The sequence below is a fragment of the Gymnoscopelus microlampas genome (genome assembly GCF_963454915.1).
Source record: "Gymnoscopelus microlampas genome assembly, chromosome: 21".
In the NCBI taxonomy this organism is placed as follows: domain Eukaryota; kingdom Metazoa; phylum Chordata; class Actinopteri; order Myctophiformes; family Myctophidae; genus Gymnoscopelus; species Gymnoscopelus microlampas.
The window spans coordinates 26,029,056-26,055,395 of record NC_139958.1 but is presented as its reverse complement, the minus strand read 5'-3'; the positions used below and the strand labels follow the sequence as shown (position 1 = coordinate 26,055,395).

At 41.0% G+C, this 26,340-nt stretch overlaps 3 protein-coding genes across 4 annotated transcripts in view; 2 read left to right on the top strand and 1 right to left on the bottom strand.

Moving 5' to 3' along the window:
- Positions 1-26,234, top strand: part of LOC311038359 (dual specificity testis-specific protein kinase 2) — a 40,481-nt gene extending 14,247 nt beyond the window's left edge. For both annotated transcript variants that reach the window (XM_084047839.1, XM_084047838.1), the window contains exon 11: positions 25,738-26,234. In XM_084047839.1, the coding sequence (XP_083903965.1) occupies positions 25,738-25,796 (59 nt within the window). In that variant the 3' untranslated portion in view covers positions 25,797-26,234. The remainder of the gene's footprint in view (positions 1-25,737) is intronic.
- LOC311037199 (uncharacterized protein) lies at positions 4,261-7,433 on the top strand. Its single transcript, XM_084046320.1, has 8 exons — positions 4,261-4,512; positions 5,244-5,351; positions 5,560-5,952; positions 6,158-6,259; positions 6,429-6,661; positions 6,782-6,876; positions 6,985-7,090; positions 7,299-7,433. Exons 1-7 carry the CDS (start codon positions 4,479-4,481, stop codon positions 7,028-7,030), a joined length of 1,011 nt encoding a protein of 336 aa, XP_083902446.1. The 5' UTR covers positions 4,261-4,478; the 3' UTR covers positions 7,031-7,090; positions 7,299-7,433.
- On the bottom strand, positions 14,780-23,095 carry LOC311037680 (uncharacterized protein). Its single transcript, XM_084046933.1, has 6 exons — positions 23,068-23,095; positions 21,822-22,022; positions 18,607-18,683; positions 17,584-17,627; positions 17,410-17,472; positions 14,780-15,374 (listed from the first exon to the last, which is right to left on the bottom strand). Exons 2-6 carry the CDS (start codon positions 22,012-22,014, stop codon positions 15,308-15,310), a joined length of 444 nt encoding a protein of 147 aa, XP_083903059.1. The 5' UTR covers positions 22,015-22,022; positions 23,068-23,095; the 3' UTR covers positions 14,780-15,307.
- Positions 26,235-26,340: the final 106 nt, after the last annotated feature.

The following is a 26,340-nucleotide window of genomic DNA, read 5'->3' as shown; positions in this document are numbered from 1 at the left end:
TGCTACAGGCTGTGGGTAGTAGTAATTATCTGTAAATCTAATCTACTCTACTTCTTCACATCTCTGTCAACAACCTGAGTTTTAGCGTTAGCATTAGTTTTGTACAGTCTGAAGAGATGGAGGGGTAAAACAAGGCAAGGCAAGTGTATTTGTATAGCACACAGGGTACAAGGGCCCGGTGCTCAAATTACAAATAGAATATAAAAAGAAAAATACCTGGGCACTTCAAAAAAGATGATGGTCTTTAGAAGGGCCCAGGTATTTTTCTTTTTGTACACATTTCCATGTGCATTGTTTTAATGTCTATAACAACTAGTTGTTGGTACATGGCAGGTGACTAGAGTAAGGCTGATGCTTTAAAGCACCCTAGCTCATGTTATACTGTTAGAGGTCCTGCCAGCCCTTTTGCACAGTACAAGTTGAGAAGGTCCATAGTGGGTGTTTTGTGTTATACACTATTATTGTATTTAACAACTTTTTCCTCGCCAATATCTATTACAACGTTGGTAGGCTGTCCCTTTGGTTGATACAACCTAAAATACTTTATCACGTTAATGTAAATTAAAGCTGTGTAAACTTTCTTTGCCATTTGAAAAGGTGGGTAAAGTTTAGGTTGTGGGTTTCATCCCTGCTCTTTATTGAAAAACATGAAAAATATCAGCTATATTGGTCACATACAAATATAGCTCATAAAAATATCTGCGTGGACAAGAAACAATCAAGATGGTGAGGCATGAAGCCAGGATGTTATTGAAGGTTGTGGATTTAAGTGGAGAAGATGGATAGTACACTGAGAGGGGTTTCCACCAACTGAGGGTCTGAAAAAAAATGCTGCTGCACCTTTGTGTACTACATTGCTTGTTTCTCACCTCCAATGTTTTCAGATACATATTTTTAATGTACTGTTTAAGTTTAAAACAAGAAATGCACCGTCTGACCGTCATTTTGAGTTGGATAAAGAACGTAGCAGACCAATTGTATATAACTGCGGTGTCAAGCGGCTGCCGCTCCGCAACGCGGCACCGCAGTTATGATTGCCTACAGGCAGTGCGTCTGTGGATTCGTCTATAAAAAATGATATCAATGATAATAGTAGAACTTGTATTTGAATATGTCTACAACTAATTTCTCCTAGTCAAAATTCAATTTAAGATGTATAGTTTAAATCCTTATAAGTGGCCATTTTAACATTTAGCTAGATTGGATATGTATTCTAGATTAATTGAATTCTTCCTAGTCAAAATTCACTTTACAGATATCCAGAATAACATTCAGTCGCTTGTTTTTCTTTTCAATGGTGTGGGCAGATAACATTATGGACCTTTTTAAGGCAATAGTAAATCACTGTTTAGATCAGTCATGGGCAACACGGTCTCACTCCGAAAACGTAGCCGGTTGCCTTTTTGTCAGAACCCCGCGACGGAGCCGAATGCCGTCGCTGGACGCCAGCGACGTAATTATGTGCCTTCCACGGTCACTCATAGACATTCATTGAGGTCCAAAGACGACACATTGTGCCGTCACAGGCAGGCCATTGATAATCCATTGGCATTCCAAAACGTGCGATAAGAAGCTTGATTGAAATGCACCAGACCACACGCCACCACCCACAAAAACCTGTAAATATTCTGAGTATTTACATACTAGTTTGGTAATTTTTCGATGAGTATTTGTTGAGAACGACACTTTTATTTAACTTTTGTATACCCGTGACGTCACGTCACATTACTTCCGTATGACTTGATTGACAGTAGTAAAGATCCGATCAAAACTATTTTTTTTAATCTAATAGATCTATATAAATGATCTGCTTGTCCACTAATCAATTATTCTGGCACTTAAATGCCTAATGTATGAACAATTCTAGCAATAAATAATTATTTGTAATTTCTTGATTCCTAGCACTCATAAAATCCCGCCTACTGCATCCGGATGTTCACCACGTCCACATACATGAAAACAAACATAACGTTTCCGTATCCGTTCTGAACCGGAAATGTGGTTATAGGCACATTTCACGTTCTGTAAAGGTTCTGGCCTTCTTTTAAAGCTTTTTGAAACAAATAACAGCAGTCTTTTGCAGTCGCTTAGGAACAAATAGCAGCATTTATTTTTTCTCAAAACGATTTCATGTTTTTTGTAACATTTAGGACGTAAACAATCATATTGAGGGGCAGTTGTGCAGCAAAAACGTCATTACCAGCGTTGCCAGATTCTGTGAGAGAAACAAGCAACCACTGGTCTAGGAAAACAAGCCCAAAAGAAGCAACTATGGGCCACATGACTCATGAGCACTTCAAACATATACGTCAGCTGCTTGAAAATAGCAGATCTACAAGCTCACAACGTGTCGTGATGTGACGCGTTGTGAGCTTGTAGATCTGCTATTTTCAAATTCATTTTTGGGGGAAATTATAATAAGCATACCTGGCAACACTGGTATGCATATGTGCGTCTATGCCTCCCATGATGCATTGCATTGTTTTTCATACATCGCGGTAAGTGAAGTCTTGTTACTTTTTCATTTATTTAATAGAAATACATGTTAAATCTGCACCCCCACCACCACTAAATCATAGAACCACAACACAGGGTTGTTGCTAACATGTTAGGGTGTGTACAGTAGCAAGTTGGTCGGTCTGTATAAGTTTAAAACTGTTTTACAGTGGACATATCCCTAAGCTAACAAGCCATAACAAACAAACACAACAACATGAGCTCGGCTATTTGTGTGTGTCCCTCTTCATTTGTGTGTAGTTATGTATTCTATATGCCATGTTTGTTTGCACAACACTAAAGGCAAAACGAAATGTAATCATTGTTTGTGTTTCCCATTCTGAGTGTACAAATGGATGTTTTATTATGAATAGAATACAAAAGGATCCTATTGAGCCATAGTGCTTTCTTGTGGTTTAAATCCTATAGAACTTTACTGTCCTGTACTGCTAATAAAGTATTAAATCAATTAATCAATCAGTACTAGTAGTACAGTCAAATGTTATGCTAAAATATGAACACAATAAGCCCCAGGGGCTTGTTTACATTTTGGTCCATTGTACTCAATTGAACAGTCATATTATATATACCATACAGAGGTGCAATGCAAAACATGTTGGGATAAAGGTCAGTTGAATAAGAGAAGATGGGTGGGGGCGGGGGGCAGAGGATTCAACTATAAAGCTGGTACCAGGAGTTAAATAAAGATTTTTTAAAACAGGAACTATTTAATCACTTAATTTAAATGTATTATGATGTTAATGTTGTTGTTGTTTGGATATTCGAAAGTAGCTGATCAAAAAGCTCACAAAGCATTGCGATGTGACGTGTTGTGAGCTTATGGATCTATTTCTTAAAGCTGATATGTTACATATTAATTTTGGGCGCTTCACATGAAAAGCCAGAACCAGAACCACTGCCATAGTCCATATTCACACGGCGGCCATTTTGGAATTTAACATTGCGTTGCTGTGGCAACTGGGGTGGCATTTCATTGGCAATATGGCCGCTGTGTGGATATGGTCTATAAGGGTCTATTCCAGGGGTCTTCAACAGGGGGTCCTTAGAGCTACTATAGGGGGTCCGCCAAATCTTTGTGTGATAGGATTTTTTTTTTACATTAACCACTTGAACCCTATAATTCCTTTTCTGAGGGGAACATTAGCCGAAAATAGCAGATCTACAAGCTCTCAACGCCTCGCGCTGGAGAGCTTGTAGATCGGCTATTTTTTGGCAAAGAGGCTATATGTATAGAGGGGGAAAAAGCAGACACAGGAAACCAAAAAAGTTTAATCTGAAACACAATTTTATACAATATAGAGGGGGTCCCTGCTTCATCTCTCTCTCTCAGCTAGGGGGTCCTTGGCCTGAAAACGTTGAAGACCCCTGTTCTATTCGGTTCTGTACACTCTCAGAGTTTATCTCAGGATTTCAGTGTATGCAGCTATTAAAGGTATCGTGATGTGTTTTTGGGCAAGTATAAGATTCTGTATATCTGGTTTAGGGCTGTTTCTCCTTTTGTTCATTGTAATTCTGAATATGTTGCTTTCTCTTACAGATCCTTCCAACCAAACTCTCCTAAACAAACAAACAAACAAACAAACAACCCAAAAGGCACTTTTAAGAGCCACACTCTCTCTCTCTCTCTCTCTCTCTCTCGCACTCTCTCTCTCTCTCTCTCTCTCCCCCCCCCCCCCCCCCTGTGTGTGTGTGTGTGTGTGTGTGTGTGTGTGTGTTTACCCTTGTTTGTCTTATCATTGTCTTTGTCTGTTATTTGTTGTTACCCGTCACCATGAGTGATCCAAAAGCCATGGTTACGGAACTTGAAAGGAGTTTAAATGCCGCAAAAGCGGCAGCTGTGGCCAGAAGTCTAAATGCCTTGATTCCTCCAGAGTCACAATGGAGAGCACCACCAACTCCAGCGAAGAAGGCAAAGGCACCTGGACCAACCGTAAGGTGGAAAAAGAGAGACAGCAATAGAAATGTCATCCCTGCCAGGATCAACCAGAAATCAGGGTCAGTATTGTTATACCATTAACTCATTTAGACCTGAGGCCGATTATAAAATCCACTTTAAAATTTCAAAAGCTTTTGCGATCCACCCATCTGACCACTTAACCCGGCAGCCTATCTCAGCTGCCATGTTCAGTGGTCATATGTGTGGATCGCGTACATTTTCAGACCATGTGAAGTGTCCACTTGACTTTGGGCAAGACACTGAACCCCTAACTGCTCCTGATGAGCAGATTGGTGCCTTGCTTTGCCGTCTGTGTTGATGTGTGTGAATCTAATAAACATTGAAAATCACTGTGGATATAACAACATTTAACTTGATAAGGCTTCCTTTAAAAAAGATGTCCTGAGAGCCTTGCCAATGGACAGCTAGACATTTTTTTAAATCAACCTACAGCAATCATTCCTATTTGATTGCATATTCATAGGCGACTGAACTGTCCACGTTATGGTTTGGGAAAAGTCTAATAGTCCTCATGATAATAACCAGGCTGACACTAGTGTTACAGCAAATAGGATAGTGTAGTTATATAGTTAGTTATAGTTTTTACAATTCATGCATTTAGCAGATGCTCTTAATCCAGAGCGACGTGCCATTTTTGGCTGGTTGAAGACCAATCATGCTGCGGCATTCTAGACAATTTGGAAAGGCTTAAGTGCACATGCCAGGCCAGTGAGTAAATGTTGAGGAGAGAGTAAATGTTGATGGCAGTGTTTTTTTTTTCCTGTTGTAGCTGGTCCAAGTCGGAAGGCTCATCCAGGTGGTTGCGGTCAGAAACCTGTTCCTCCCAACGATTTTCCTGACACTAATGCTGAGGTCTCCTTTGCTCCAAATGCCGTTGGTGTGTATTTCATTAGTGCAAAGCAATATGTTCATGATATATTCTAATAATCTGTCAATGAGTTTGAATGTTAATTATATGTTTGTATTGCACATTTACCAGAATAAATGTGCAACTAACCTTTTCACAGCCATTATTATACTTTTTATATTGTAAATGTAAAACATAACCTAATGTTGTTTTTCAATATCCCATACTATCTTAACAGAGCGTTTCATACAAGAGCTCCAGCACTCCCTGAGCGTTGCATCGGCTGACATCGAGGAAGCACCAACCCCAGCTCCTCTCCAGGCTTCCTCCGACTGGAGTACGCGGAACCACTCTCTTTTAGAGAGATGGCGGGCAGAGAGACCCTGGCTGATTAACCGCGTTGCAGCGAGGGCACATGTAGGCACACACATGTGCCAACAGTGTGCCATCAGTCCAGCTGCTGTCTGCTGTCATGGCTGTGAACCACGGCCATTCCTGTGTGCCGAATGTGACATCAAAACGCACACAGACACTAGAAACGTGATGCACAACAGGGATGCCATGAATGCAGGGTTCTTCCAGCCTTTGCCTCCAACCACCTGCATTGTAGATGAGGCTCATTGCCGTTGTGGTAAGTTCTTGTTTGTGAGTACACCATATCATATCCTCTCTGACTCATTAATCTCATTACTTTGACCACTAAACAATGCATTTTTTTGTCCTGTCTTACGGTCATGGAATCTTTTTAACCTTTCTCACTCTTCTTTCAGTCTCTTCAAGTGGTTCCAGCAATCGTAATGTTCTATTTCCTATTGGACACAAATTATCTTTTTCAGAGTGCTTTGTACCTGTGCGGATACCTGCAAATATCTGTGGTTGTGCATCGGAGGCATTGAGGGTCAACCCAGGAAAGGCTGTTGCTGTGATCACAATGGATGGTAAGGATTTTTTTTTTTTAAAGCATCTTAAAAATATATTTTTACTTGGTATTTTTACTTACCCACAAGGCTTGTCATAGGTGTATTTATGAAATCAAACGTATGCCTATTGACAAATTTATGCCATGCTAGGTTTTACATTACAGTGTGCGTGTCTTTGATTTTCTAGGGCGATATGATCTCAGCATGCCTGACCTGAGTTGCGAGTCATGCCAAGCCACTTGGACTGCTGGAGTGGACGATCTCATTTGCAGTAACTGCTGGCCTGCTACACTTAATTTCGCAACAGTTTATGCCACAGATATATTTTTCTCATTTGAGAAAATGAAGATGGCTGCACCAGGACTGTCCTGCCAGGCATTTTTAAGAATGCTTGATCAGCGAACTGTTCACTTTGGCCGTGTGAGTATTTAATTTAGTTAGCCAACAGTATATATTTTTTCTTTTTGTCATGTGCATTGAATTTGTTTCTTATTTATTGCCTGCCCATTATAAACTGTTGATATCCTTATTTTGAAATAGACAGGGAAGATCTCAACAGATGCCTTCCAGAAGAGCTACTTTCAGTGGGAAGTTGTACAGTTTGAGCCACATCGCTGTCTCGCCAATATCAGAAGGTAATGATATCAGTGATGTTCTTTAAGATTTTTAATATTACATGTGGCAGTATTTTACGTGTATGAGACAACATTTGTTTTCTTGTCTTTGATTCTTTGTCATTGTAGGCCGTTAAAGGTCTTCAAAGCCAACAGCAGAACCTGGAATCCCTAAAGGTGGAATTAGCAGTGTCAGAGAGCCAGTTGGAGGATTGGGTGAAGGAGTGGGCAGAAGGTGAGGAATTGATTATTGTTAATGCACATATTATTTGCTCACAGCTTTAAAAGTTATAAGTCAAAACTTAAAATCGAACGGGTAACCAGTGAAGACAGCTAAGATGGGGGTGATATGGTCACGTTACCTGGAGTTCACTGACATTGGGTTCCTAAACCTTGTGTCTTATACTGTGGTTTTGTACCCACCTATTTCCTCTCTTCTGCAGCACCAACAACTACTGCTGATGAGCCTGATACCTTGGCCAATAGGATAGAGATGCTGGTGCTTGGGCTCAAAAGGAGGTCTCAGCGTCTGCATAAAGACACTGACGGAACAAAAGCTCGTGCCAGGATCCTTCGACAGATGAGGAAGGAGAAGGAGATCCTAGCTTCTGTTGTAGAACAGTACTCCTAGCGCAGAACACCTGAGCATGGAAACCATCATATCTGTTGATACAGCATGGCCATGGCAGCTTCATCACAGTGGTATGTACACTAGTCTGTTGACTGCTTCCAACAAATCTGACCCATAATTCCACATAATATACACACTTGCTTGTTGAGTTTGGGAGAGGCAACTTTGAGTGGTGTGTTTACAAGTGTCTAAGTGGCTAACACTGCTCATTTTCCCTGTGAATCTTTGTCATAAATGCATTCCCGATTCTGTCGATCTCAGAACAAAGAGACGGGCGTGATGACGTCATCATGGCAGGAAGGCGACTCACAGAGGAGAAGAAAATCCTGGTGACTGAGATGGAACATCACTGGAAAAGTCTTTCAGCGTATGACCATGACCTGAAGGAGCTGTCGTGCAGTTTTTCTTCTGGGCCAATGAGTATGTATTTGCAATAAATTATTTTTGTAACAACTGCTATGCATTCCATGTCTATAATTCATTATAAACATACTTCTAATATATTCTAATCTGCGTATAACACTGTATAATTATAATAATAAACACCCACAAAATAATCTTAATGCATTTTAACAGTTATCATAACACAAAGAGCATTTCATGATGACTTGGGGCTGATGCATATTCCACTTTTAGAGCCGAGTTTAAATCGGTTCGTTTCGGGTGTCACAACATCTCGGCAGCACCCTTCGAACCTCTGAATGACGTCGTTTAGACAGAGCCAAACCGATTTTAACTCTGCTCTAAAAGTGGAGTACGCATCGGCCCTTATAAGGTGACTTAAGGTCAAGTATTATAGGTCTCTATGATCTTGCATAGACAGTTATGACAGTATAATGGATTTTAACAAATATTATAATGCATTATAAGCGTGATTATAAAGCATTACTACTATGAGAATTAAGATGGGATTCTTAGGAAGTGTCATCATACAATGGTTTATGATTGCAGTTATGATTGCTTATAACTGTAACTATAGTTTTATAAGCTTACTCCAATTAATTTTACATGGCCTTACACGTCATTATACAAATCTCTAATGTGTTATTGTTATTGTTATAAGGCATTATTCATGAGTGCTATACTTACAACTGTATAAGTATGTTTATAACACATTATAGGCATGGGATGCATAGCAAGTGTTACAATATTTCATGAATATAATACATACCACTGATGACTGTTACTAACACAGGTTTTGTCTTGTGTTCTACCCCAAGGCTCACCGTGGAAACTAAGTTTCGAGGGTCTGAAAGGACTGCAGTGCATAATCCTCCGTAAGCAGTGGGAAAACCGAAAAGGGATGATGCTGGCATGGGAACATTACATGCAAGTTGATGAACTGATGCAGAGAACGTCACCTTTTTGGACAACACAGATGATGCTGATGATGATGACAGTGACTCAGACATGTCTGAGGACGAATTGGAATAGGCAACCATTGCAGACCATTTCATTTGGCTCTCCTCTGGTCATGTCTATCTCGCTCTCTCTCAACCACTCCTACCTACAGGCCTTTTTTTACAGCCACACTGGACCACTTTGATGGACTACTTTCCCAATGTTGGATTACCACGATTTGTGTGGATTGTTCCCCTTTGCGGACTACTAAACTGCCCCTGGCAGGTAAATAAAACTTTCTGTCAGGTGGAGTTTGCTTTCAGGTTGCCCGACTGGGGACAGCAGGGCTGTGTTGTGTCAGATGGAGCATGGGGTAGGAGAAGGAGAGAGGAGGCCATTGACTCTGGCCCTCAGCAAGGAACACAATCCAACCATTTATGAAGAACGTATGAGGATGCAGAGAGCACGTCCCCTCTCCGCTGTTTGAGAGCGGACGCCAACGGAATCATCACAATATCTGCCTAAACACCTGAACGTGGCCAGAGCACTCTTTCTTCTGGTCTGTGGAATGTAAAATAAGAGCACTGTTTGCCTATAATGTGCTGTTCTCACTGTTGCTACACTTAAAAATATAAAATGGCAAGTGTGAACCCATAGTCATATTCATAGCTATGTATGTATTTTGCTTAAAGATTGAGGTATGACATTTGTTATCGCACAGCCCTAGAAAGTAAAAAATTAACGGTAATCAAAATGTTACGTATCATTCCATAATGACCTTTGGGAAAGTAGAACATGACCTGTCCTTGCCCGACAGGCAAATGCCTCTGACACCTTAGTGTCAACCCCTGAAATAAGATATATATTTCAAGAGCATGATATCATAGTAAACATCCATCTAAACCAGTGATATTGAACTGGAGGCCTGTGGGCCAAATGTGTAGTTTTCTTGTGGCCCTGGAACACATTCCATATACCCAAAATATATTTTGGATGGTTGGTTGTACAGGATGACAACGTTTTTTTGCTTTCCGTAACCGTTAACCAAAACTTGTTACATCAGCTTGTTGCATGCTGACCACTGACCAGTGTTTTGTGCTATAGTACAAACGTATGTCGATTGCACAGTGTGTGCTGCAGGTAGGCCACTATATGACCATAATGGACATGGTTACTTCCTGACTGCTTCATACATGTACGCATTTGATGTTTGAGAGGATAATGTCTGTGCCAGACCTTTTTAGTGCACAGGCTTAGAATTTGAGAAAATGGGAAGTATGCATTTGAATGTGTTCTGTGTGCGGGTCCCTTTGTGTCTTTGTACTGAGGAATGTCTGTCTGAATGTCGCACTGACAAAACAGACCAATACATTCTAAAGTACTCTGACGATACAGTTTTGATTTCCCTTTTGGATAGTTCCAGTGATCCTGGACTGCACCAACACAGAGTAAATAAGGTGGTGGAGTGGAGTGATAACAACGCTCTTATCATTAACACAAAAAAGACAGAGGAGATTGTTTTTGGTGCCCCACTAGAGATACACAGATCCCCCATAACTATTCATAGTGAACAGATCAACCAGGTATGTTCGTATATATACCTAGGAGTAGTAATTGACCACCTTCTGTCATGGAAAGAACAGATTGAATCAGTGGGTAAGAAGACAAAGCAAAGAGTCTATTTCCTTCGCCGTTTGAGATCTTTTGGTGCTAGTAGACAGATTCTTCTTTTGTTTTTCACTTCTGTTATAATGAGTGTTCTTCAGTACTGTAGTACCACCTGGTATGGATGTCTGTCTGTAGCCTTAAAGTCACAACTGCTGCAGCAACTGAACATTTGTTCAAAGATTGTTGGACAGCCACTTCAGAGGCTCCACTTCAGGGGATCTCATCTTAAACAAGCTACGTGCTTAACTGAGCTATCCAGTTTAGTAGACCTTGTATTGCGAATTTGTACTTCCATGTACTGTTATGTACTGCCATGTACTGTTCTCATGTCTTACTAAATAAAGTACATCAATCAATCAATACAACTACGTATAATGATAGTATGATAAGGTTGGCAAGGAATATCACTTCAAACACTAGCCATGCTTTGTATGAAGAATATAGGTTGCTGCCTTCAGGAAGGAGATACGGTGTTCCTACATACAATAAGGTCAAACTGAAGAGGTCCTTTGTCCATCAGACGACACTGAGGCTTAATCAGGATTTATAGGCCAAGGGTAGGCTGAGAGGTGGACATTGCTCTTGTCTTTGTATGTCTTTATGTATGTATTTTGTATTGTGTTTTGTTTTTCTTGTGTCATGTCAAATGTGTGAACTGTTTATTGTTGCATACATGGCTGCTGGGTCGCAAGACAAATTTCAGTGTGAACTGACAAAGTATTATCGTATCGTATCGTATCGTATCGTATTTGTGAGAACAGTAGCGAGGGCAGGTGAAATGCTTCTGAAGTGTTTGTATGTTTGTATGAATGGGTGAAGTGGTCCCTTTTCCTGTTAATACTTTTAACAGTACAGGCAGTACAGTACGTTTATGCTAATGTAATGACAAAAAAATAAAATAAAAAGGCCCAGGGGCTTCTTTTCCATTGTGCGAATGTGATCTGTGTTTTGCAGGGTACATGTTTGTATATATTGTATACTGTTTATTATTGATGGTACTTCTGGACCATATGAAGGTGTGATTCACACGGAAATGCTGTCTGATTTATAGTTCTCTGCACCTTAATAAAAGGCAGTTAAACCTTCCTTGTTATTCCATTGCCTCCTCCTTATATTGGTCCTTCTGGAATGTATTCATCTCTATTGCTGTATCTGACAGTCCTTGTTGTGTATCTGTCATCTTGTAACTGCTGGCTGACTGTGCTGCCTCTGGGCAACTGACGTAATGATGTAACTGATGTAATGTGCCAATAACACTGATTCTGATTAAAAGATAGTTAAAGCTACTTATAGAACACCAGGAAATGCCTTCGTGTATTGTTTGTATTCTATGCAAGTAATACATTTTTCAGTAAATGTCCGTTGAATGTTCTTATGAAGCATTTTGTTCACAGAACATTTTTGTTCATACAAAACCGCAAGTCATGCTTTCATTCCCACTAGCTGAAGGACAAAATGTGTGGACATTCAAGGTGGAGAGTTGGGACATTTCTGGAGCACAATAAACATATTTTATGTGAATCATTGTAGACCAGCCTATTACCACATGATGCCAAAATATTACATTTAAAGGTGATTACTGGCTTTAGCTGGCAGTGGGAATATACAACAATACATTCCAGGAATCTGTAATAGTACAGTGTAATAGTATAGTAGCACTCATAAGCAGATTATAATGCATTATAACTATGCTTATAAGACAGGGGTCTTATAAAGGGGCCCGGGACCCCTAGTGTGTCCTCAGAGTTACTCCAGGGGGTCCGGCAAATCTTTGTGATAGGATCTTTTTTTTTTACATTAATAACCTGAACCCTAGCATCTCTATTCTTATGAACATTAGCTGAAAATAGCAGATCTACATGCTCACAACGCCTCACGCTGCAAGGCGTTGTGAGCTTGTAGATCGGCTATTTTTGGCAAAGTGGTTTGGTGTCGAGGGCAAAAGAAGCAAATCAAGTACCAAGTATTGAATGTTTAAGTGGTTAAATGTATGAAATGAACCAAAAATATTAATTTACACAGCACTGATGATAGTCAATGAAGCTATCTATGAAATCTATGAAAACGTTTAATCTGCAACACAATTGTATGCAATGTATGGAGGTCCCTGCTTCATCTCTCTCTCAGCTAGGGGGTCCTTGGGATGAAAACGTTGAAGACCCCTGTTATAAGATATTATGCATAGCAAGTGTTACCAAGGTGGGTGTATATGAAAGTAATGAGTATCAGAAAGCTGGCCACATGGGGCCAGGGAATGTCAAAATACAGCTCTGTGTCAAACATGACACCAAGGTTAGTGTAATAGTGTAATAGTGTAATAGTGTAGTAGTGTAATAGTGTAATAGACTAATAAAGTAATAGAGGGTATGGGGTGCGTGCTGGCTTAGCGGTCCAGGTGCATACCACATAGGCTCTGATGCCTGGCAGCGTGTCGCGGGTTCGAGTCCCGATCCTGGCGGCCTTTGCTGTGTGTCGCCCCCCATCTCTCTCCCCATTTCCTGTCAGCCTATACTGTCCTATCAATAAAGGCATAAAAGCCCAAAAACAAATAATTTTAAAAAAAGTAATAAAGGGTAGGCATCATATGCCACTCATCTACACTGAGTGCCAAAACAAAAAGCATCATGAAGCATTGGAGTTTGGAAGAGCTCATTGGGAAACTCCTACTGACGCTGTATTTTGCCACTCAATAGACGTTCATGCATAACTTCCAGGTACAATGATGTCACAAGCATACCCTTGACCTGCACCTTAACCCTTAACCTCAGTAAGACTATGCCTAAACCTTACCATAACCCTAACCTCAGTACAACTAGGCCTGCCAAGGAGCCAATCAAGACACAGGTGAGGCGGGTCTATCCTATAACGTTGATGGGATCCATAATAACACATAGGACTGTGCCTGAAATAACCGATTCACACAAGCTCTAATGAGTAGCATCGGCAACCCGTTGTGATCTTGTAGATCGTCTATTTTATTGCCCTTTGAACAATGTTCAAAGGGCACCTGTGATGAGCAGGAACAACCCATAATATTTACAATGAAATATGTTTCTATGTAGGGCAAGGCCTTTCAAATTATGGCTTTGCTGTTGACCTATGACAAAGTTTAATGTCCATCTCCTTCCAAGCTATGAGTCTAACAGTCATACATTCTCAGACCATTTCAGAGCCATCCTAGATAAAATCAGTCAAACAGATGTTTCAGGAATTATTTAGTAACCAAATGTGTTTGAGATATTGATGTGTGCCTTACTTACATAGTCATCCATTACAATTAGGAAAACTACATGTTGGAGCTGATACGTAGTTTAGGGTTAGGTTAGGGTTACCTAAGCCTAAGCCTCATTCCCCTGGCTAGCATGATGCAACTCCTTGCAACCAAACGGTTTCATGCAACTACTTGCAACTGCTCGCAACCATTATCCCCAATGGCAGTTCCAAGGAGTTGCATTGGTGTGACATGTCCATAAAACTGTTTAGTTGCAAGGAGTTGCATCACGAATCATTGGTGTGGTTTGGGCTTTAAAATGAAAATCATTTTACCTTTTATCAAAAAGGTCCGAACACCTCTCAGTCTGTTCCTTGTTTGTTTGTGGGCTATGATGCAAAACAAATCTGTCAAACAGGTCATTCTCTGTAACACTTGTTGAGGCATCTTCCTCTTCTCCAGGCTTCAAATCCTGGATCCCATTCAGTTTATTGTCTACACGTTAACCCCTCAGGAATATAGAAATAACATTGATTTTCATGCATGGCTAGCAGTCTACACACAAAAGAGGGTATGAGGAGTCAGTAGGAGTGAGGAGTTAGGAGGATTTTCCAAACAAGCGCTTCCAAACTCCAGCTTCATGATGCTTTGTTTTGCCACAGTCTAGATGAGTGACATAGGATGCATACCCTCTTATAGATAACTATCATCATTGTCTGAATCATTAAGTTATTGGGTGTATGGCTTTAAATTCTCATTGTTTCCATGGTTGGCAAATGATGTATTATCAAAAGTGTGTATCTCCTTGCATCACCTTCATTTCATTTTGTAAAACATATGTTTTCTTGGATAATGAGTCTGAATAAACAACTGTCCATACAGTTGTATAGTCTATCTGCAGCTGACACTGTATTCCCTACATACAGTATCTGGCTCATATCCAGTATATCTAGGATACATTCATTCATTGACAAAAGACAGTTAATATCACTGTTGATTGGTATAGATTGACATCTTGGAAGAAACAACATTCAAAGTGCAAAAGGCTTTTAATGACACCAAAGAAAGAAACAAAGAAAACATATTGCACAGAACAAAATAGGCAGTGGAAGAACTCACATGTTTCACTTAAGTAAAAGAATCAATACAGCAATGTAGAAATATACTCTGTTAAATGTGACTTGAGTAATAGTGCAAAAGCATTGGCATGTATTCCAAAGTATTCCAAAACTAAAAGTGCTCATCTTGCAGAATGTCCCATTTCAAGTTTCCAAATGTAATATGAAAATAGCAGATCTACAAGACAGATCACAATGTGTCGCATCGCAACCCATTGTGAGCTTGTAGATCGACTATTTTCAAATGGCCGAAATAAGGCTGAAGTGGTTAATGTATGTTTTCTAATAATAAACAAAATCTCCAAAATAAATATTAACACAAAGTAAAAGTACAATATTGTCCTCTGAGATGTAGTGGTTTCAAAGTATGGCGTAGATGCTGGTTTTCCACCTCTGTCCAATCGGGTGAGACGAAGGCAGATACGGGGAGGGTTATCAGCTGGCAGCCATACTTTCATCGGACCGTACCCTTTAGGCGTGAGGTTACTGGTTGGCCCTGTCCTCTGGAAACTTCTTGGCTGGTTCCCATGTGTCTTCCCAGATTTTGTCACTGTAAAGTATAAATACATTATTTAGAGAAATTCATTTATCCCATGGGTCTTCAAAAGGGGCACTGGGACACCTTTTATTTTTATATTAACCACCTGAAACATTCTAAGAGAAGATCTACAACCTCACAATGCCTCGCACTGAGACGTGACGTGAGTTTGTAGATTATCAATTTTTGGTGACGAGATTTGGTGTCGAGGGGAAAAAGTGTTTGCATCAGTATCATGCAGCCCTAATGCACATGTATGTCTATTGCCTAATGCCTACATGTAAAAAAGATAAGACAAGAAGCATAGCGGCCAACATTCCACTTCTGGTAATTTCATTATTTTGATTTTGACTGATGTGAATTTAGATTAGTTCCTCATAAAACAATTTACTCTAGTACTGGTGACAGACAGTCCATATCTGAAGTCTGAAAGAGAAGTCATTAACAACATTAGTCGACTAACAGTCATTAATTACTAGAATCCAACAATGTGAAGTTTGTAACCTTCCTGTACATTCAAGCTGTACAAGCAAATTACACAGAAGCTTCCAATTCAACTGCTGAGGCCGGTGGACTGCAGCTGCCAATCAAGCCCATACGCTGAGCTAGAGCTTTAATCGGGCCTAAATATGTGAGCCCAGCCCAACCCAGCCCGACAGAAACGATACATAATTGACAATTGGAGCCCAACACAGCCCGAAGCCTGACATTCTAAAGAAGTATAATTGTTGCATGCAGCCTTATATTTTTGTCATTACATATTGGTGATTCGAAGAACAGAGTCATTCTACCCTTTTCCAACTGTCTTTATATATAAACAAAAACCCAGCTTGTAGCAAGCACCGTCCTAATTAAGGAACAATAAACATCGGAGCCTCGCTGGAGAACACGGCTGACGGCCGCCGCTAAATCAGGCAACAGGTGTACAGGCTATTATAGCTACAAAGTTCACACGTCTATAATATTATTAGGATATACAAAAGTGACCGTGGATGGTTTCAACAATGTCCTCCGCTCCACTTGGGCACTGCATGCATGCAGACGCCACAGCGGCCACCGCCACATACACACACGCTCAACTGTATCAAGTAGCTCATAACTCACAGCCACAGTTATGAGCGCAGCTTACATAGTCACAGAGACATCATGATACCGCGCTGCGCTTGCCTGCCTGATAAAAACAAGACCCGGAGACCTGGTTCTGCCAGACCTAAGCCGGACTTCACATAAGGTGCTTTTCGTTAGTGAGGGAGACGAAAGTCTCCCTCAAGACGAAAGTGAAGTCTCCCTCACTTTCGTCTTTCCGTCTTTCGCCTTTCATCTCAGAGAAATCAAGGTGCTTTTCCTTGACGTTAGGGAGGTAGACCAAATCAACATCAACATCAGTCAAGGAGGTACCCTGTTCTATCTCTCTTTTCCTCTTCCTCTTAATGGACTCCATCGGCAAGGTTTGCTAAATGAATCGAACTTTGTTCGATATACTGATAGGGGGAACCCTAATTTATGGATAATAAAATGTAATTGATCGATATTTCAGGATATTTGACATTGAAGGTCTAATTGAAATATTTGTCTTACGTTTTATATATACCATCTGTATTTATACTTGTAACATAATAGTGATGTCATGAGTAGTCTGTGCCTATTTATTCATGCAGATGAAACCTAACCACAACCCGACAAAGAAACCTAACCACAACCAGACATACCATGTAGTCTGTGCCTATTTATTCATGCAGAAGAAACCTAACCACAACCAGACATACCATGTATGGACAAAATGGTGACAAAGGCTCGTGTAGGCCATACCTTTCAGATCTGGCAAAAAGTGACCCAACCCAATGCCCGACAAATACGTGACCAATTGGGCCCGGCCCAGCCCTCGCCGCGCAGACCCGTCGGCCTCGGGCTGAGATCTTAAGCTCTACGCTGAACAGCACACAGCTGCACACAGCAGAGAGTGAGGGAGAGAGATAAAAGCACCTGGAAGTTAGGTCGTCAGCTTTTCATTTTGCCTACTTTAACTGGACACGTTGTACCAGCGTACTTTGATGTGAAAATGTGGGCCATCGGCAGGTCTGCAACACCACACAGATGAGGTGTAACCTTCCTAAATAGTAAGGCAAATTTGAGAGGGAAGAAAGAATTGTGGGATCAACCAGAAACAACTGCCTCTGGTAGGGCAAATAGTGTCAATTGAATAATATCAAAAATGTCTTACCATGCAGGACAAGGCGCCCAATGCACCAACACTTCTTTGTTGCCCTAAAAAACACACACACACACACACACACACACACACACACACACACACACACACACACACACACACACACACACACACACACACACACACACACACACACACACACACACACACACACACACACACACACACACACACACACAGTATAAGAAATCACTGGGTAAGGTATACCATTATTTTTAGTACCTTTGCTTGTCTCAGTCATGATCAGCCTTAAGACAAATATACAAATTAACATGGTTCTGTGGGGCCGACAGCCAAGTGGTTATGGGAAATACTACCGCCTGACACTGAGTCCCCAGGTTGATTCCTGGGCAGGTCAGACCTTTGCTCCAATACTCTCCCTGCTTCCTTTATCTATACACTGTGAGACTATTAGCCTTGGACGATGTCTATTAAATCGCCATCTGCACATCAAACCATTGTGATGTGCGATAGCATCAGGACTTTTTGGAGTCTAGAGCGGGTACAGAAACGGCCTCTCTTTGTGTAGAACTGGTTTGTGCAAATTACTGGTTAAAGTAGTCTGAACAGGATCTGAGCACTGAGCAGTAAAATGACCTCACAGTTCCTCACACTATTGAAAAGCAGAAAGCCTGGTGACGTGAAGTTAACTTACTGGAACAGTGGGTTGTTTTAATAAACCCTTGTAGGAACCCTGACCCCCTGACTGATTTGTCACATTTTTAGTGGCCACAACCCATAAATGCTCATCCCATAATTGCATCTTCACTACAAATGGGGAACCATTTAAATAGTAAATAAACATGCGTCCCAACGGTATAACAGTTATTGCCAAGAACCTTTGTTACAATAGAGCAATAATCGACCAAACAGAAATGTCCCCTATGTGTGTGTATGTAGCCTGTGTGTGTGTGTGTGTGTGTGTGTGTGTGTGTGTGTGTGTGTGTGTGTGTGTGTGCGCGCAGAGAGAGAGAGAGACACACACAGACAGATAGGGTTCTATATTTTTTTTACCTCATTTGTCCTTCTCCCTGTTATCTCCTTATATGGGTAGACCTGGGACCTTTTCATCTGGGAACATTTCTTGTAAACTTGAAGGATGAAAAGACAAGTTCATTAAGCCATGATGCTTTGTAAATGTCAGCAGTATTTTACATCTATCTATACATTTTCTGAATCTCTATGCATCTGTGTTTATGCCCATAGCCAATCAAAGAGGGGCTGTTTATGCCCATAGCCCATCAGAGGGGAAAAGGGTGGTGTCTCCTAGCCTGGTATCCAGCCTGCTTCGCTACGTTCGGCGGACTTTTTTTTCTCTCTTCGCTTCTCAGTCTGGAACGCACCCCATTGACTCGTTTTGCAGAACTACACTGGAACTACATATGTTACGTTAGGCAACGTCGTTGCTGATTGGATGTTGTTCAAACGAATGACGAATCACAACGATCCCACTGTTTTTTTTGTCCCGCCCCGCACCACAGACCAATCAGAAGCCACGGCACGACTCGAAACGTTTGTCATGTCCCGCCTCCCTTGGAGATAGGAGGCATTCCAGACTGATAAGCGGAGAGAGAGAAAAAAGTCCGCCGAACGTAGCGAATCAGGCTGGATCCCAGGCTAGGTGTCTCCATGATTGGTCAAGCCTTCACGTGACATCATAATGTCTTACTATAAAACAATGACAATGTGGGGTAATGCTGTTAAGTTGTAGAACTATGCCAGAGTCACAACAAGCAGCACAAGATAAACGCCTAGCTGTGGACAAAAATTGGGCAAATTAGCCAAATCTATGTGTCTTTAGTGATGCTGTAGTGATTGGGTGTAAAGGGAACAAGTACAAATCCATGGGGGACTCCAGTCAACAAAGTATATAGGGTTTAAGTGCCTAACCACTTAAAACCTATACTTAGTTGATTCCAAAGTGCTCTATACTAGGCCCCCTCCTGTTGCCACTCTACACTACAAATCTTCGCTGACAATAATTATAGTTTGGCTAATTTCAATGAATGTACACAACCCATTCAGACCGGGATAACCTATATGTTCTCTGGGAACACGTCTAAGTCATTCATTTCTGAAACTCTTAAAAGCCTCATTTATACTACAACATATGACATACTTGGATGCAGAAAATACCAGATCTGCAAGCTCACAAAAACAAATAAAACTAGAAAAAGTGCTCCTCGGAGCACAACTCTCCGCCAGAAGACTTGTGTTGGTTCGAAGGTCGCGAAGGTCGCTATCCCTCTTGTATATGTAAGTGTCCTATCCATCCTGTCTGGGTAAGTGTCCTCTCCCGTTCATTCTGTGTAAGTGTCCTATCCCTCCTGTCCTATCCGTCCTGTCTATGTAAGTGTCATATCCCTCCTGTCTATATAAGTGTCCTATCTGTCCTATCTGTCCAATAAGACAGATAGGAACAATTGGACCGCGACTACTTCCGGTTCGAAGGTCTGGGAGTGAGCTAGTGGCCGGATTTTCGGTATTGGAATCTGGCTTATCACAGTGACACATGTATTTATAGGTCGCTATCCCTCTTGTATATGTAAGTGTCCTATCCAACCTGTCTGGGTAAGTGTCCTCTTCCGTTCTGTCTGTGTGAGTGTCCTATCCCTCCTGTCTGTATAAGTGTCCTATGTCATATCCCTCCTGTCTATATAAATGTCCTATCTGTCCTATCTGCCAATTATGTATCAGCCATGCAGCCATTTCATGGTTCCCGTCTTACCTCACTCTTACAGTGGCGCAGACACTGTCAGAGTGATGCCATGTATATATAGGCCCGGTGGCGTCACTAGCCAATCAGATCACAGTATTTCACGTGTCACGTGAGGCTTGACCAATCGGTGTGTCATGTTTATAAAGTGAAAACGCAGTGATAACAATACTCTCCTGGCGGAGAGTAATAATAAAAACATTTAAAAGCCAATGTGGATGACACTAACACATTCATTTATATTCACATAAAAACAAACATTTAACACAGAATAGCAATATACAGGACAGCCAAGTATATAAGTCCAGCAACTTGTCCTTTGCAGAAATATGCAGAATATGATTCAGCTATTGTGGCATGTGTCAGTAGAGGTTAAGAGATGGAGTACAGAGGACTGGTGAACAGCTTTGTCAGGTGGTGCAAACAGAACCACCTGTTACTAAAATTGCCAAATAAAGGAGATGGTGGTGCATTTTAGGAAGATGGTGGCTCCCCCATTGTCTCCCATTTCCATCGAGGGAGATGTGGAGGTAGTCCAGAGCATCTGGGCATGCAATTGGACAATAAACTTGACTGTACTGGGAACACAGATGTCCTATACAAGAAGGGCGGGGGGCAGATTTACTTCCTGAGGTGGCTCAGCTCCTTTGGTGTGTAGGACTCTGCTGAACATGTTCTATCAATCAGTAGTGGCCAGCGCAGTACTGTATGCGGCGGTATGTTGGAGGGGTAGTATCAAGGAAGGCGACAGCAGGAGGCTGAATCAAGCTGGTTCTGTCCTCGGTACCACTTTGGATACTGTGGCCATCATGGACAATCCCTCTCCTTCCCTACTACTGTGGCAGGGCAGAAAAGCTCCTTCAGCAACAGACTGTTACATGTAACAGTCAGTCCCAAGTTGCAAGAAGGAGCGCTATAGGAGATATTTTCTGCCTGCAGCAATAAGACTGTACAAGTCCTCATCTGGTTGGCTTGATCAGGCTGATTAGGATGGGGGATGTGGGATGCAAGCCATCGGACTCTTGAGTAGTGTTTGGTCTGTCTTCTTAATATTGTAGGTTGACGATGCTTAGATGCATATTTATTTATTATTCATTTTTTTTGTTTCATCTAATGTGTTTTTATTGATGTCTCTATGAGAGCTGCCTTTCCCCTCGGGGAAGAATAAAGTACCTACCTACCTAGCTAAGACCATGTAATAAGCTGACAGCTGGGGGGGGGGGGGGACACTATAAAGGCCACTGCACACAGGATGCGATTATTCACATGGAAAAAAGGCACCCTGTCTGAGCCAACCTAAAAATACTGTATTGAGTCCATAAATTAACATACCTTGAAGATGGTTGATATTTCTATATTATAAATTGTTTATATGATTGGTCTTATGTAATATTCTAATATTTTGAGATGTATTCATGAGCTGTATTGATATAATAATCATCAAGGTAAAAATATATATTTTCTTACAACTTTTACATGATTTTTAGAAGGATCTACGTATAGTTTTACTTACTGCACATATTGTCCACTTGGCGAGACACATTCTTGTCTTTAACAATTCTTTTGGCCCACTCTGGGCCATACTTGAGTACTTTGGCAGCCACTGCTGGTTTTGACTGGAGAGAATAACATGTCCCACAGGACATCCTCCTGGCCTCCATATTGGCTTGGCATTTGGGACATGTCTTTTTCTTCGGTCGTGTCATTTTTGGAACTGTTGAGACAAAGAAAATAACCAGAATTTTACACAATGTATTTATTCATAATAATTGTAAGAATGTACAGAAGGAACCAAATACACTCTTCTGGCTGTGGCACTGTAAATGTTTAATGTCAAGGACCCCAAATTATATTAATTTGCTATTCAGAAATAGCAGATCGTCAAGCTCACAACATGTTGCATAGCAATGTGTTGTGAGCTTTTAGATCAGCTATTTAAGATAAAACCCTACAATAAAATTGGGTAAAGTGTTAATTCTCATTAAGTTAAAAACTTTTAATCCCTATCTAGATTGGATTTTGGGTAGTTCAAAACCAAAAAACAGGATTGGGAGCACTCTGATATCTGATGAGATCAGGAAAACCTACTCAAATCTGGATCAAAACAAAAAACAGGATTGGGATCAGTTTGATTAGAAAATAATAATAAATAAAATAAAAATAAATGCTGTTATTTGATTTGCTCATATAGCGTGCAACACCTACAGTACCATCAGCTCCCAGTACTTAACAGGTTGCAGAACAATGGCTGCACAAAACAAAACACTTTGTATGACAATGGGACTAAACTTGAAAGCAGGGTGTGTAGAACCAGTGGTGGATAAAGTACTCAAATGTTTTAATTAAAAACATATGTAAGTGAGAGTCTGGCATTCAAAACCTTTACAACTATTTTCAGAATGATGTAGCTTTCAAGTTTCTATCTATTTTCTTCACCAGGTTGACAAAAGCTACATCAATACATCTTCAACAGCACACCAAATGAGTTGAGTACAGTTGGTATTCATAGAGAATTATCCACGTGCATCCATTTGTAGCATTTACAGTTCTGTGTTTCATTCAATCACTCAGAGTCAAATAGAAGTGTAGCTACTTATTTTGTAAGAGAGCTTTAATAAAGAATAACTTAGTAGAATAGAGTGCTACATTTGTTTAGTTTGTCCAACACTGAACACACATTATTCCAATTTCTGTCATGTATTTGCTGTGAGTTAAAGATGTGTGGTTGTGTTATTGTGTTTTAAGTTGTTGGTACTCACTGGAACAAGGTGATGAATGACAAAGAAAGAAACCTGTAAAGGGGGGAGGGAAATGAAGATATAAATGCATAATACTTAAGATCAAATATTCCAGTGGCCACCAAATGGACCCTTACAGTTCTGTAACTAAACAATATAAGCACTGATATTCAGGATCTCTTGGTCTTTATAAACAAACTTAGCACAGGGTATATGAAAAATGGCCAAACCCTTAAACCACAAGAAAGCACTATGGCTCAATGGGATCATTTTGTATTCTATTCATAATAAAACATCCATTTGTACACTCAGAATGGGAAACACAAACAATGATTACATTTCGTTTTGCCTTTAGTGTTGTGCAAACAAACATGGCATATAGAATACATAACTACACACAAATGAAGAGGGACACACACAAATAGCCGAGCTCATGTTGTTGTGTTTGTTTGTTATGGCTTGTTAGCTTAGGGATATGTCCACTGTAAAACAGTTTTAAACTTATACAGACCGACCAACTTGCTACTGTACACACCCTAACATGTTAGCAACAACCCTGTGTTGTGGTTCTATGATTTAGTGGTGGTGGGGGTGCAGATTTAACATGTATTTCTATTAAATAAATGAAAAAGTAACAAGACTTCACTTACCGCGATGTATGAAAAACAATGCAATGCATCATGGGAGGCATAGACGCACATATGCATACCAGTGTTGCCAGGTATGCTTATTATAATTTCCCCCAAAAATGAATTTGAAAATAGCAGATCTACAAGCTCACAACGCGTCACATCACGACACGTTGTGAGCTTGTAGATCTGCTATTTTCAAGCAGCTGACGTATATGTTTGAAGTGCTCATGAGTCATGTGGCCCATAGTTGCTTCTTTTGGGCTTGTTTTCCTAGACCAGTGGTTGCTTGTTTCTCTCACAGAATCTGGCAACGCTGGTAATGACGTTTTTGCTGCACAACTGCCCCTCAATATGATTGTTTACGTCCTAAATGTTACAAAAAACATGAAATCGTTTTGAGAAAAAATAAATGCTGCTATTTGTTCCTAAGCGACTGCAAAAGACTGCTGTTATTTGTTTCAAAAAGCTTTAAAAGAAGGCCAGAACCTTTACAGAACGTGAAATGTGCCTATAACCACATTTCCGGTTCAGAACGGATACGGAAACGTTATGTTTGTTTTCATGTATGTGGACGTGGTGAACATCCGGATGCAGTAGGCGGGATTTTATGAGTGCTAGGAATCAAGAAATTACAAATAATTATTTATTGCTAGAATTGTTCATACATTAGGCATTTAAGTGCCAGAATAATTGATTAGTGGACAAGCAGATCATTTATATAGATCTATTAGATTAAAAAAAATAGTTTTGATCGGATCTTTACTACTGTCAATCAAGTCATACGGAAGTAATGTGACGTGACGTCACGGGTATACAAAAGTTAAATAAAAGTGTCGTTCTCAACAAATACTCATCGAAAAATTACCAAACTAGTATGTAAATACTCAGAATATTTACAGGTTTTTGTAGGTGGTGGCGTGTGGTCTGGTGCATTTCAATCAAGCTTCTTATCGCACGTTTTGGAATGCCAATGGATTATCAATGGCCTGCCTGTGACGGCACAATGTGTCGTCTTTGGACCTCAATGAATGTCTATGAGTGACCGTGGAAGGCACATAATTACGTCGCTGGCGTCCAGCGACGGCATTCCGCTCCGTCACGGGGTTCTGACAAAAAGGCAACCGGCTACGTTTTCGGAGTGAGACTGTGTTGTCATGGGACACTATTCGTTTTTTTAAACAAAGCATCAACAAACTTGCATTTACAGTGCTGAAAAACACACATGGTTTTAAAAGTTTAATAAAAATGACAAGCATAATCCTGTTTCTGGGCTCCGGGGTACTATGATGACAGGGGAAGCATCCACTCGGCCTGGGCTGTCTACTAGGTCTTTGTGGCTGCGGCGGTGGCATGCAACCTTGTGCATCTTCACAGCTTCCTGCTTGTTTACCACAGCAAGCTTAGTCCCCTCTCCCACCCCATCTCCTCGCAGCTTGGGTTGTTTCTTCTCAGAGCTTCGCTTCTAGCCCCTGCCTGAGTCCTCCTCTGGTTCATCTGTCGACATGTCTATCAGGGAGAGGACCTCTGCGGAGGATCCTACTACCTCTGCAGGGGATCCTGTGATTGGGGAAATGGCAGGTCTCCTGATTCGGACCATTCCCTCCCGAATAGTAGTGAGGAAGCTGTGGAGGACCGTCTCCAAGCTGGAGGCAGTCTCAAAGGAAGATTGTGAATCTTCACTGGTTACAGATCGTGCAGAGCGACATCTTATGGACTTAGGAAAGCTCTCCATCTGCTGGCGCCTGAGCTCTGCCGCCTCATGCACACGATTCTCCTGCAACAGAGGAAAGGGCGGAGTTTGATGTTAAAAGCAGCCAGTGTGTTTTCTTCATTTCGGATACTTTTATTCAATTAGACTATATTCATCCATTGTGTTGAGGGAGGGGTTGTCATTCACGTCCGCCCACCCAGATTATTCCTGCCGATCTGGGGGAACCTCTTGGCCACAAAAGCACTTCTCTAACATTTATGCCACTGTTATGTGCTTGCACATATGCACACCTCAGTCTACAGCAATGTTACTATTATTTGTTAATTAATGTTTCTTTGTCCTGTTTAGTGTCTACCCTGCCTTGCTGGCTCTTCTGCCCTGGTCTATGGCTAGACACTCACCTGTGATTGTTCTGGCTGCCCCTCCCTGTCTCCGCTGTTCCTCATGTATGATTAAGGCCTGAGACTAAAACAGGAGCTGTTGCCAGTGCTCAAGATCTCCCCAGCAGAACACACCAGTTGATTTGATCCCTTAAGACCCCTACATACTGTACCCGCTTGACCCGCTGTTGGGGAGCTTTTTTGGTGTTCGCTGACAAAACCACCGATTTGACGCAAGATCGGCCGTTCCTCGCCACGGTGCTGCTCGCGCGGTGTGAAAAGTACTCTGAGAAGATCCACCCCGATGAAGTGCGATCGGCGAGACGTTCCCGAGCAGTTTTAGATTTCTAGCATGTTTGATATTTGGGTCTTGTAGATCTGCTATTTTCACTTTTACCACCACTGCTTTAAACCCATATAGAAATACATTGGATATTTGAAAATAGCCGATCTACAAGCTTGTTGTGTGCTTGTATCGGCTATTTTCAAAGAAAAATCTTGATTATTATTTTTTTTTTAATATTTTCCAAATCCACACAAATCTTGCATGGGGGTCTACATTTTCAGAGGT